Source organism: Vanellus vanellus (assembly GCF_965231255.1).
Source record: "Vanellus vanellus genome assembly, chromosome: 2".
NCBI classification, from domain to species: Eukaryota; Metazoa; Chordata; class Aves; order Charadriiformes; family Charadriidae; genus Vanellus; species Vanellus vanellus.
The window spans coordinates 132,234,806-132,248,174 of NC_138906.1; the positions used below are offsets into that span (position 1 = coordinate 132,234,806).

Genomic DNA, 13,369 nt, shown 5'->3' on the forward strand with positions numbered 1-13,369 from the left:
GGTGTCTTTGTGGCTGCTAGAATCCCAGGTGTTAGACAATATTTGCCCTGAGTTTCTGTGCGTGCGTCATTGTGAGGCCCATCCATTGCAGCCTGAGGCTTTCCAAAGGGTGGTGCCCTCAGACTGCTCAATGCTGTGCAGGTGGGTACAACCTGCTTGGAGTTGGGTTCTTTGATTAAAAGAGTCGGCGCATGCAAAGTTAACTGCAGTGGCCATCAGTTGTTTCCTGAGTGAAGTCTAAGTTTAGGGCTTTATAGGCTAAAGGCTAACAATAATTATTTAAAAGATCACTTCATATCTATTGCAGTGTCATATTAATGCCTTTTGGAGGGCTTTAGACAGGCATGCATTTGGGTTAACTGGAGTTGCTGGTATGTGAGATACTGTCACAGAAGAGTTTTTGATTCCAAACACCATCTCATCTTAGTGTCTGAACCTGATGACTATCAGTGGTCTGTTCTGGGGCAAGGAGGTTGTGTTGTCCCTGAGCAAGCGTTAGGGGGTAGGATCGAAAGCTTGGTGTTAAAAGTGATAGGCTAAGATACTCCTTTGAAGATGCAGGAACTGAAACCGAAAGCTGTGGTGTTGGTGTTTGAAGCTGATAGTAAGGTAATGATTTTGAGGTATTACTCAATTGACCCACCGTGTTTTAACAATAACTAAAAATACTGGACTACGCTTGTCAAGTGGTTTGGGCTGTGCATGTTGTGTAAATATTTGAATATATACTAGAGTACTACAGAATATACATACAGAACAGTGTTCACTAGCAAAGCTCCTGGCTATGTTTAAACAAGTCATCTGCATTCCTGCTTGGCTTTGTCTTACAACATTTTTTATACTGTGTTTTTGTCTATATAATTCTCCAAACCTAATAGTTCAGATTATTGCTACCTGCTCATACTGGGCTTGGAGAAACACATCAAAGGTACCCTGCATTTCTGTGACCTCTTGCATTTGGGTTGAGATGGGTCCTTCGTTTCTCTTCCCTTTTTTCTTCTTTTCCACTCCTGCCACCCAGCCACTGGTATTCTTCAGCAAAGACTTGAAATAGTTGGGATGACAGCACAGTACGTGAATTTGTAACATTCTTTAGAAGCAAACTACTGCAAAACAGTGGAAGTGAGATTCTTTGTGTGTATTACTTGCCCAGGAAACATAAAAGGGGAATGCAAGGGAGTTCCCAGGGACAGAAATGCCAGAGTGAATGCTGACCTTTAACTTCACTTAAAAGGCAAGTTGATTTCTGTGTGTTTCTGTGTGTGCTATGTAGTTAACCACCAGGTATCCACATTGACATTAGAATATTAGCCTTTAAAAGCTCATCAAGCAACTGGGTGAATTAGGGTTTATTTTAATTTTAGGATCTTAACAGTGTTTTGCATGGTATGATGCACTAGACAGATGAACGTGCTGCGGAATTCATTCAGGCAAATTACAATTTAAGGATATGTACCACGTTGCTGCTCTCTAATTACTTAAGACTGAGCACAGCTCCAGAATAGCGAAAGGAGCTGCATAAAATTAACTGGTCGACAGCCCAGTCTTCCCAGAGTTTGTAACTGTGAGGAAGAACAAATAGCTGCTCTTTATTCAAAGGTTTAGGGTATAGCTTGTGTGGCCAGGTAGGTGGAGTGAAATTATCTCTAGGCCAGGGTTGTCTTCTCAGCTTTCCTGGGCTGAGGCCCCTCTGCTTACTGTAAATCAGTCCAGTGGCTCCATTCAGCTGATCTGCTGACAAGTGAATGATTAACTGAAAACTATCGACCAGGCAGAAGATGAACACTGCTAAACAACTGTAAAGTAAAATAACTCTTGAATACAAATTACCTGATTAAATTATTTGCCAACAGGTTATTCTAACTGACTGAAGTTCACAAGTGTTCTGCTCTGGGGTCCACGAGAAGTGCTAACAAAGTTTCTTTAAAACCTCTCTATGAATGCAAGGCAAAAATACCTTGACCGATCTGAACAGGCAAAGGGCGGCTGTTGCTACCATGGCAGTCTCTGGATTTAGCAGTGCCCACCCAAAATACTGAAACTCCAAAATCAGGAAAGGGCAGGTTAGGATGGGAGAATTCCTTGTTTCTTCCTGTGCAGACTGTACTGAAATGGAAGCTTGTGATCCAGTGTACTTGTAGCTTGTGTGTGTGCACTTACAACACAGTAATCCAAACACTGGCCTGTTTTAAATAATGCCAGGCTGCTTCTCTGGTTTGTTTTTGGAGAGTGCTTGGATGACTGTCAGTGTCTGACACATGAGTGTAGTATTATGCAGAAATACTTCTGCGGCAGGAGTGTTCAGAAACAGGATCTCCCAAATTGCTGTTTGCCAGATACTTGCCAATACCTGTGAGTGTTGAAACGAGCATCGCTCGTGTCTCGTCAGGCCCAAATACGAGTCTTGTGAAGACAAGCTTATAGAACATGAAGCTTCTCCGTAATCAATCGAACAATTTTCTGATGAAAACCTGTGGGGTTTTGGGGGGTCCTGGGTGTTACAGCAGTTAAGACAGTGGAACGGGCCGTGGTGTTTTCACACTTGGTCATTCTTTACACGGCTGTTGAAATCCGGAGAATCATTTCAGGTACTTCTATGGAGGAAGCTAAAATGGTGTAGGCTTTTACCTTAGCCTGAGTGCTGCTGTTTGCATTGGAGGTTCTTCACCTCTTACGCCTTGTCTGAACGATGAACATACATGTTTAGAGCCATGTATTTTCATCATACAGATGAATAGATAATGAACAAATCCTCAATGGACAGATATTGAGCAGATCCTGAATAAACACAAGGTTTTAACTTAATGGGTGCGGTGGTGTGTTCTGTTAAACTGAAACCACACTGGCTCCTGGCTGTCCTGCACTTTTAGATCTAGTTAACGAAATACAGAGGAAGTGATTCTGCCATTGATAGCACTTTTTTCCTGGAATTTATATTTTTATAACTGTTTTACAGCCTCAGTCTGCTCAGGGAAAAACTTACTGAGTTATGCTTTGTTAAGAGGTCTAGCCGAATTTTAACTGGGGGGATTGAAACTCACCCTCTTAATTTCCGAGGGTGCAGAAATGGTTGCCCTTGCATACTGCTGGACATTACACAAACCTGCCTCTTTTTTCTGCGTTACGCCTTCTGCATGTAGAGAAGAGGGAGAGACCTTCCATTGCAGCAGCTGGTTGTTTTAATGACGGCCTTGTGCATGGACTGGGGGCACCCCTAAATGCCCTGAAACCTCTTTTCTGTGCAGGGTGTTTGGTTTTTGGGGGTCTTTTTAGATTATTTTTACCAGAGTGGCGGCTTTGCCACTCTGGTAAAAATAATCTAAAAAAAAAACCCCAAAGCCCTGACACTGCCGATTTTCCAGTTTTTGTGTGGAGCCGCCCAGCCGAAGCGGGAGCGTCCCCGAGGGGCTGCGTGGGGGGACAGGGGAAAGTGGAAACTTTTAATTAAAAAAGAAAAAATATTTTTTTTTTTAAGTTTTTTATTAAAACGGGGGTGGGGAGGAGGGAACCTCGCCTACCGACCCCGGCCTACAGCTCTGGGCCGGCGGTCGTAGGGGTGGACCGGCCGGCGGGCGGCCTGGTGCCGCGGGGGCGTCCATGGGTGAGCCGGGGTAGTTCGGTGGCCTCCACACGTTACGGCCCCGCACTCATTTTCCCTCAGAGAGTGTTAATTGGGGGGTTAATGTTCCTTCCCCCCCCTCCCTCCCCCGGCATGGAGCGGCGGCCGCACGTGCGGGGTGTGTGGGCGGGCGGAGGGAGCGGGTGGGGGAGCGGCGGCCGTTGGTGCTCGGCGCCGTGGTGAGGCGAGGCGAGTGGCGGCGCCGTGGCCGGGGCCTGCCGGGCGCCCTTCCCGCGGCGGCGCTGGCCTCTTCTCCCAGGTGGAGCCGCTTCACGCTTTCCTTCGCCGTTGGGGCCGCGTCTGCGTTCGCCTGCGGGGTTACGGGGGCGGGCGGCGGGTAGGAGATGGCGGCGCTGGGGAGCGGCGGGGGTGACGGTGAGGGGGGGGGTGGGGGGGGTGGACGGACACAACCGGGCGGCGCCGCTGTACCGGGAATGTGAGAAACTTGTAACTTCTTAGAGAATCGGGGGAGCCCGAGGAATAGTCGTCGCGGTGGAGGTGAGTGGTGTGGTTGCGTTCCCGAGCAGGGCTGGTGGGTGCCGGGTCCCTCTTATTTGCTGGAGCCGGGGGACTCTGGGAAGAGGCGGCTCCTGGTCCTCCGGGCGGTTTGCAGTCAGGTGGTAGCCGGTGTTCTGGGAGAGGCGAACCTGAAGGGCTGGGGGGGAATAGCACCGAGGTCAGGCATGCAGGTACCCTGGAGGAGCTTAATTTCGTGGAGGTTAATTAAAAGGCAGTTATAAAGTAGTAAGGCTAAAGCTGTTTTGACAGCTTGTCTTTTTTTTTTTTTTTTTTTTTTAATATTTATGTGAGTTTTCCTCCTCGGGCAGCTCTTAAAGGTGTAACTGTTCTGCTTCTAAATGTGCAGTAATTTTGCAGTATGGAATGTTCATTTCTTATTCCCCTTTAAACTTAAGATACGTTTTTGTGCTGGTAGTGCATTTCGTTTCAATGCAGTAATGTCACTTGAACGCTGTTATGGTTCTTCCAGTTACTTGGCACTGAAAATTTCTGTGAATATCACTTGCTGCAGTATTCTTGTAACTAAGCTTTTTTTTACCACTCCTTTCAAACATACGTAAAGTGTGTTTATAGACTCACACAGAATGAATCTGTATTTTTAAAGGCTGCTGTTACTCCAATTTGGGTTCTTTTAATGTTGTAATGTTAGTGGTCCTTCAGTCTGTCTAAATATAGTTCTGATCTTTTTAAATTTTTTAGTCTTCACCTGCACATGAATCTCTTCATTGACTGTAATATGAGCTAATGATTAAAAAAGGAAGGTGTGTATGGAGGAGAGTTTTCCTGAAGGCTTTGAGATACTTTAAATTTCAGGAAAAAATGTTACTAGCTTTTGGAAAGCATTTTGGAAAGTTCACTGTTAATGTTGTCAAAGTAGTCACTGTTCATGTTATTTCTAATAAAGCTAGAAAATGGACCTGTCTCTTAAACATACTGTATTTCTGACCTAAACAAGTGTCTCAAAATATCTTTTAACTTGCACGTGTCAGTGAGAAGTGCTGGTTGTCTTAACAATCTTGACAATTTTAAAGCTGAAGAAGTAGTCACTAGTGGTTACATGATGATGATGAATTGTGTTAGAATTGCTTTCCAACCTCAGTTCCCACCTTTGATTATAAATTACAGCTTCACCACATCTGATGTTACTGCAGGGAATTCTGTTATATGTACATAAACAACTGTTCTGTGAATTTTTACAGAATTGAAATACCTCCTTATTCTCTGTGCAGCACTGAAATATGTGAGAGGTCAACGTATGCTCTTACCTGCAGGAGTTTGTAAACTGTCCTTGAAGAATGGACATAAAATATTAGCTGTAGTTGCACTCATGCAACATGAGAAATCAAGTGGTGGTGAACTGGGCATGCAATTTGGATATTGCTAAAGGCTCTTACTTGCCCATATATATATTCCAATATTTAAGTTGCTGCCGTTTCATTATCCGGCAGTTTTATGGTTTTAGGCAGCTGTGAAGTCTGTAGAGCACAGACTTCAAAAGTGTGTTTTCTGGATTCTGAACTGTAGCTTGGATTTACATATTTAATTATTTTAAAATCCAGATGTATTCGGCTGCATGGATTCTATCCTTTTGCCAATTGTAGTACATAAAATCCAGTAACTCTCCATGTTCGATGCATTAGCGATAACATCAGTCTTAAATAGTTCAGAATTCTCCTGTGTTTATGTAGTGAAACAGTGGGAGAACAGTTAGTGACTTTTGTTGAAGGTCATGTAAAAAAATGTGCAGTATATATGGAACTGGAATTTAGGGTTCTTTTGCTTAATCTTCGTCAAGAGGGCAAAATGAGGCTGGGATTATTTGCTTTGTGTTTACTGAAGCCTGACTGCCCTCTTATGTAGAACTGACTATGTTGCAAGTGGCTGGTATCAGCTGTCTGTAGGACCTCTTGAAAGTAGCTCACAGTGCTATTGCTGCAGCTTTTGATCTGTGCTATCCTTAGGTGTCTACATTTAACTTTAATTGGACCGGGTGTGTAGGAAGGCCAAGGAAGCAGGCCAAGAAATGTGCAGGTAGCAAGTGTAATGCAAAGTTGATTTTTTTAAAATTTTTTAAGTGCTCTACTGTTTGTGTAAGGCATACCATCTGAGGCACATAGTGACCTTTCCAGATACTATGGACACAGGCTAAAGATGAAATTATTATGGACCCATGTTCAGGATTAAGAGACAGTTGCCTTTTATTATTGACAGTATTTATTCTTTAGACACACTTTGCTACTCAGGGTTTGCTTACCACAGTAAAGAACCCATGTTCTGTCATATAATAAACGTGGCAAGTAGATCCAGTCCAATCCATGAATGTTGTTATATGCTAGTTAGAGTAATTTAATGGAGCTTATTTTGGGATGTGGGGCAGATGGGGTGTTCTTGGGTACAGTAGAATCAGGGGAAGCAAATGTTTGCCTGACTTCTCCAAAGTCAATTTGATTGAGACAAAAGAGAGTTACTTCTTTCTTTCCCTTGGTTGAGTTTTCACTTTAGCTGCTATCCTTTTCTATGAGTAGAAAGCATCAGTTGAATTGGACTTTGCCCCCATTGCTGCAGAGTAGTGGTTTGCTTTCCATAATGTTGATACTAAAGATTTTTAAAACTGCAAGGTAGTGGGTGAGTGTGTAAACAGGGAGCAGGCTTTTTCCTTTATACCAATGGCTGAATTCTCAATTCCACTCTCAAATTGTAGTTAGAAGGGAGTGTGGAGGTAAGTCAAGGATTGGCCAGAGTATTTTGGTTAGTGCTGTCCTTTTTCTTCAGCCGTAATGTTTCTAGAGGTCTACACTGATATTTAGTGTATTAAAAATCATATGCTTGTAGTATTTAAAAGGATGGCCTATGTGAAACGCGTTTTCTTCAGAACCTAGTTATTCAACAGCTTCTGGCCATCTGTCTGTCTTTACAGATTAGCAATCTGTTTTGCTTTTGACTCTTTCTGAAGCATGTGACTTCTACAGTCCCTGGTTCTCCTCAGCCTGTATTTCTGTTGCATTGGATTCTGAATGTCTTGTCTCTCATTTCCTGTGTCAGCTGCTTGTCTAGTAATAAGAGAGTGGGACACTCTATTTCATCATACAGCAGTTGAGAAAAAGTTGGCTTTTTCAAGGGTTGTGTAATGTCCAGTGGTATGTTGAGTCATTATCAGGATATTTGTGGAGAAGACTGAGGAAGTGATGAAAAGTATGCAAAAGATGATACTTTCTCTAAAGTAAGAGGAAATAGAGCAATGTTTATAGCAAGAAATAGGACTGTCTCCTGTATCTTGCTTTCTGATTCTGCATATGCAGGTTCCTTCTGTAATTGGGGTGACACTCGGGTGGGATTTTCATCAGCTGGTTTTACTGGTGACTCACTCCTAGAGTAAGTCTTTCTAGGCAGGTGATTCGTGTGTAGGGAAATGTCTGTTCTGTTCCAATGGGTGCATATGGATCCCGGTGATTCTTCCAAGTGTGCTCGCAGAGAGGTTGTCTTCTGGGTTTTTTTGACTGTTCTTGTCTCTGCTTCCCTTGTGTTACTCACAGAGTTGGACTGAGTGTGATAGCTGATTTGCACTGGCCTTAGAGGCATTTAAGGCAATTTGGCTACAGCTGGGGAGGCACCAGGTGAGTACATGGCTTCCTAATCTAGTTTTGAACATTCTTGGCAGAGATTGACTTGTAAGCACCCAAAACAAGGGTCTTATATACAATGGTATCATCTTCAGGCCTTTATGATTTAAAAAAGAAAAGAAAATGTTTCGGTACAGAATAAAATAACCTGACTAAGCTTCAGAAACTTTTTCTAATACAATTTGAGTAGAAAGGAGTAAAAGGAGATTACCGGGTGTCACTAAGGTATGTAATGTTTGCCTGTTGCATGTGGCTATTAGGAGGTTGCACAAAATATTTTATTGTGAGGTATTCAGAAAATTCTTCATTTGTGGGTATAGTAGATCTGTATATGTTCTCATAGTGTCAGGGCTCTGTTATTGCCGTGCTCTTACTTCACCAGAGGCAAGGGTCAGCTTGAAATTTGACATTGTTGTTGCTTCCTGCAGGAAACAGTGAAAACACTGCATGCTTTTTGACAGCCATCATGGAGAGAATGAACAGTGTAGCTGTTGATAGGTTTGAAACTTTGCCAGGAGGATGCTGTGACTTCTGTTCTCCTCTAATGCATTTGTCTGTGCCTTTCCCTGTTCCAGGCCTAGATACTGCAGCAACTTAAAAGTTTTAGCTGTTTCTGGACAGCACTAGTCCCAGTGTTAAACTGTCTTGCATTACCTACGTGTTCTTTCACTAGTGCCTGAGTGTGATTTAAGGGGTATTTATTTTGCCACCTGGTTTTCTAAAGTTGCTTCTCCTTTGTGCCTGTTATCAAAGTTGAGGTCAGGGGATACTTCTTAGTTAACCAGAAAAGCTATAACCAGAGGCAGAGACTTTTCAGCTGACAGCATCTGTTAAATACGCTCCTATCTGGCAACCCTCAAGACACTGCAGTTTGTACTTTTCAAGCTGTGGATGAAAATACATCTCTACGGTTTGCTCTCAGTTATTACTTCATGTAGTTACCACAGCATTAGTGGGTTTACCTGCTACTAAAACTACAGCTGTGTTCCTAACCTACAGCATGGCAAAGATTAAAGTAAATCTATTTGTGTTTCTACAGTCAGACCTACAGTCCAGATATAAGAAGCTCTCAAGAGCTGGAATGCTCATGGCAAATAGAAATTGAAAGAACACTCTGATCCTCTGGAGCTTAGTGACAAACTGAAAATGCATTTCTTCCAAGTTTGTCAGTTCAGCTTAATGTTGGTGACCCAGGCACAAGTCAGAGGAGATGCCTCAGGAAAAGAAAGTAATCACAGCCAGTGATCTTCCAGACAATTTGAAGAAAGAAATATGAAACTGCAATGTTCAGCTTCTCAGATGATTTATTCTTTTTCTCCCCAGTAAGATGAATAAACTCTTCCTGAATGAATCTGGGTGACGCTTCCTCCTTTTTTTTTCTGTAGATCTTTCAACTTCAGATCTGAAATAAAGCTCAGTCTTCCAAGTGATATTCTTTGGACTACAGCTCTTAATCCGTACTGCTCCTGTACTGGTATTTAAAACTATGACACCAAGAATAAAAAATGGAAACGATGAGAGAAGTACAGTCTATTTTGTGAGAATGAGTGCAAGCGTGTTAGGAACTTTTGTAATGAATGTCAGTTTACAGGAGGAGAAAGATGGTGAGTGATATTAGTCAGGGAATACCTAATCCGTTTTAAAGCTTTACTTGTTTTTCTGTGATGAGCAGGAAGACAGATAAACACAGGGACTTGTGGTCAGCTCCTGGCACTAGACCTGAAGTGGCTAAAGATTGACATAAGTGCTTAGTAAAGTCTAAGTTTAGAGGAACACTTACTGAAAGTGGTGCCTATTGACTATTTTAGTGGGCCTCTTATGATGGAGAAGAGCACAGTTAACCTTTAGATCTTAATTTTAGTATGTGGCAACGGGTGAAGAACAGTCATAATCCCATGCTAGTATAAAATTGTGGAAAATGGGAACAGTGCCTTATTGTAATAAAGCTTTTAACGGTGGCTTGACAAAGGAAAGGAGAAACCAATTTGAAACTGAAAGTCCATGTAACTGGCTTAGATGAGCCGTGTTACAGTCCAATAAAGGTGAGGGGAATCTTAACCCTGCCCAACCTTGTAATGACCTGATCAGTGGAGTAGGGAACAATCAAATTAAGGTAAATGCAGATGTAACTAAAAATAATTCTCCAAATATCTTGCAGTATGGATGATCTATCACTTAGCTGTGATTACAGTGGTTTCAAACGCCCCTTTTTGTTTAAAGTCAGCAGATATATCTTTGAAAATTACTTACATGGCTACAGAAGGAATAATAACATAAAGTTTGAACCAGGGAGGTGGTCTGGCTTTTGTGAACAAGATAAATAGTCAATTGACTGACTGAGACTAGTTGGGTATCAAGAACAAGTCTTTTCACTAGATTCCAGGGGCTTTGGCTTTTGTGCCAACATAAATATGGGTGTCTCTCTAATAGCAGAATCACATTGGATTAGTTTGTGCTTTTTGGAAGTTTATGATATGAAGTATACAGTTCACTTTTATACTTCCCTGTTTAAAGAAAATAGGGAGTTAAATGTTGAACTGGGCGCTCCTTTTTCTTCTGGGTGTTTTGAAGAGAACTGAGGTCTCCTATTTCTAAAAAAAAATTGATCGTGTTTTTAAGTTTGTCAGACACATAGTGTTCTAAAAGCTGTGCTGCATTCCCTAAAACACTTCAGATGACTGCAGGCCTGAACAGAGAGTTGTAGCTATGTAGCATTAATTTCAGCTGCTCTTAGGCAGTGCTGAAGTTCCCGTTGTTTGCACTTGAGTCCAGTAAACAATTTGCTTGTGCTTAAGGCAGGTGTGGAGAATACTGTCCCTCAGTGAGTGAAGAGGCACTGTGCTAAGTTCTCAGCCTTTTTGATGGCTTTATCCTCTTGTCTTGTGCCCTTCTGAAGTTTTGCAAGGAAGCTAACTGTTCTACTGAAGGGAGTGGACAACCTTACTGTTCTGCTGAACACAAATTATGTCAAATACAGGGGAAGAGAGGATAGAGAAAGTAAACATTCAGACAGACACGTGATGCTACCTGTGTCCGTCTCTAAAACTCATATGAAAAATTGTTTTTTCTCATGTTGTCTTTAGTCTCTGATGTGATAATTAAATACACTTAGCATGTTCTGACAAATCTGAAATGCCCTCTGGTACACACTCATGCAGTTGAAAACCTTTGTTTTTGAAATAAACTGTTCTAAATGTATATGTTAGTGGCTTTTCTCAGATGTCTGATACCAGGCTGTCATCTTTAATTACTTCTCTGTGCTCTATCTTTGTTCCTTCAAAGTATTGTCTGTAGTGGGCCTAAATCTGTTTCTACTATGTCTACACAACTCAGCGATTTTTGGGTGCACTTGTGTCCTTAGAGAACGTGAGTGATTTCGGTGAAACAAAAAAGGACCACAAGCATGAAACAGTTTGCAAAATTGTAATGTTTATGGTTGTATATGTGCATATTAAAGTGCATTTCCTGCCAGGAAAAGTTCTTGTCACACAGGTTTTAGCACTGTGAGTTAAGTGTTCCCGTACTTAATTTTCCTTTTATGTTCGCTTTCAGATTACATGATGGAATTCATATTTTCTCAACAAAAGCTACGTATCTTGGATCAGTACTGCTGAAGATATCTTCTGATTGCAACACCTGAAGCAGGGTCCTGTAACAAATTTTTCAAAAGAACGCATACAATGGATCTCAAAGAAAGCTGCCCAAGTGTTAGCATTCCCAGCTCTGATGAACACAGAGAGAAGAAGAAAAGATTTACTGTAAGTATGCAAGCGCTGTAGGCTATTAGTGCCTTTTCTGTTTTTTAAGGGTTTTACTAGTAGGCTTGGTATCATTTTCAACAGGTTTATGAAAATCTGTTCACTTGCTCTTGTGAGTACTGGCCATAGTCCAGTGTGAGAAGTTGTGAATGTTTTACAGTGTTTAACTGTGGTGTTTTCTGCAAAAATAATTTGACTTTAGAAATTTCTGATATTTTTACCCCCAAATACCAGCATTTACTCGTATAAAATGCATAAGTATCCAAATGCAGGGATAACATTTTTGTACCAAATCAGAAAAAGATTTGGTATCCTACATGATTTTTTCATGGAAACATTTATTATGTAAAGGAATAAAATGTGATTTTGGTTGGGATTTTTGTCTGTTTGTGGTTTTGGGGTTTTTTTTATGGCCATTTTTTTCATAGATATCCTATTATTTATATTTTTATTGTGTAAGAGAAAAAAAAATCAAATTTTTGAAAGACCTTTTTTCTGTCTTCCTTCCTGTTTTCTGATTCTAATGCCTATGACTTTTTTCATATCCTGTTCCCATTTCCACTCCTTGTCATTCCCCTCCCTCTTCCTTTTTTGGCCTCCCAATTTGACTTGCTTTCTGGAAGTAAAGTCTTCCTATTCTGTGGGGAAACTCTTTGCATTCCATACTGAAAAATAAAGTAGTGTGGCATGGATTTTTGTTTTGCTTATATTTATGCTAGGATATAAAGAAAGCATCATAATACTTCCTTTAAGAAGCTCAAACTATTTCATTGCTCTTGTGCAACTTCCTCTAGGCTTTTTTCTTTTTTTTTTTTTTTTTTTTTTTTTTTTTTTTTTGAGTGGATTAGTCACTCTTCAGATGTGGAATGCAAACACCCTTAGACAAAGTTGTCTGAAGAACACAATAAAACAAAGATTTACTTTGAGTTATTATATATCTGCCTTTCCTCTTCACCTCCCTTCCTTGGAGAAGAATAATGCTGTTTGATTCTACAAGTTTATCAAGATGTAATTTGAGGAAGGAGTGTGCTGGTAAAAGGACCAAGCGAAAAAGAACTCTATTGATGGTTTAAAGTGCTGCATGCATGTGAAACGCAAACGACCTGGAAAAACTTCATGAAAGCCTAAATTTGAGCAAAACTGATTTGTTTTATTGTCTCAGTGCTGGCAGTTCTGCTGTTAAAATGTGCCAGTGTAGTACATTTGTGATTTCCATGTCATTTTACCTGAAAATCTGTGTGACAGCAACTTAAAGGCACTTTCTTTGGCCACGCCCTTTAGGAAGCTGTACAAGCAAGAGTAAGAAACTTCAGAAATTGGGGATTGAGGAGGGGGCAAAGGAATCCAACCCAGCTTGCACTGTGTGGAGATACACTTTGTCTTGGTGACTTCTGCTTTCTGCATCAGGGAATAATTAGCAGCTTGACAAGAACTTCTTTTCACAACCAAGCTTTTGAGTATTATCACATATATTTTAGGATTTGATAACAGAAGTGAGGGTCATACTAAACTTCACGGTAGCAACTGTGAATTCCAGCACGTGTCTGTCAGTGCTTTTACTGTGTCTCCTCTTCTGTAGCTGTGTTGTAATGACTGGAGCCTGTCAGTACTACTTTTGATGGGGAGTGAGAGGAGGGTGCAAGAGGGAATATTTGAAATTGGTGGTAGATATAGTTGTCTTTTTCTGATGGCAATGTTAGTGCCATTTCCACAAAGAGCAGTTAGAGCATTAGGGTGAAAGGAAAGGTTAAAGTGATAAAGGCTAGGAAAGACTGCAGGTGACTGTTTTGTGTAATCTTCACCTTACTGTCGCTTACAGTATATATCACTACTGCTTCTGAGACTATTTTAGA

The 13,369-nt window shown here is 41.3% G+C and overlaps 1 protein-coding gene across 1 annotated transcript in view; it reads left to right on the forward strand.

Annotated features, from left to right (window-relative positions):
- Nucleotides 1-7,563: 7,563 nt before the first annotated feature.
- The window catches only part of LOC309668947 (serine/threonine-protein kinase Sgk3), a 31,227-nt gene continuing 25,421 nt past the window's right edge, over nt 7,564-13,369 (forward strand). The window contains exons 1-2 of the mRNA XM_082479496.1: nt 7,564-7,752; nt 11,311-11,516. Of these exons, the coding sequence (XP_082335622.1) occupies nt 11,439-11,516 (78 nt within the window). The 5' untranslated portion in view covers nt 7,564-7,752; nt 11,311-11,438. The remainder of the gene's footprint in view (nt 7,753-11,310; nt 11,517-13,369) is intronic.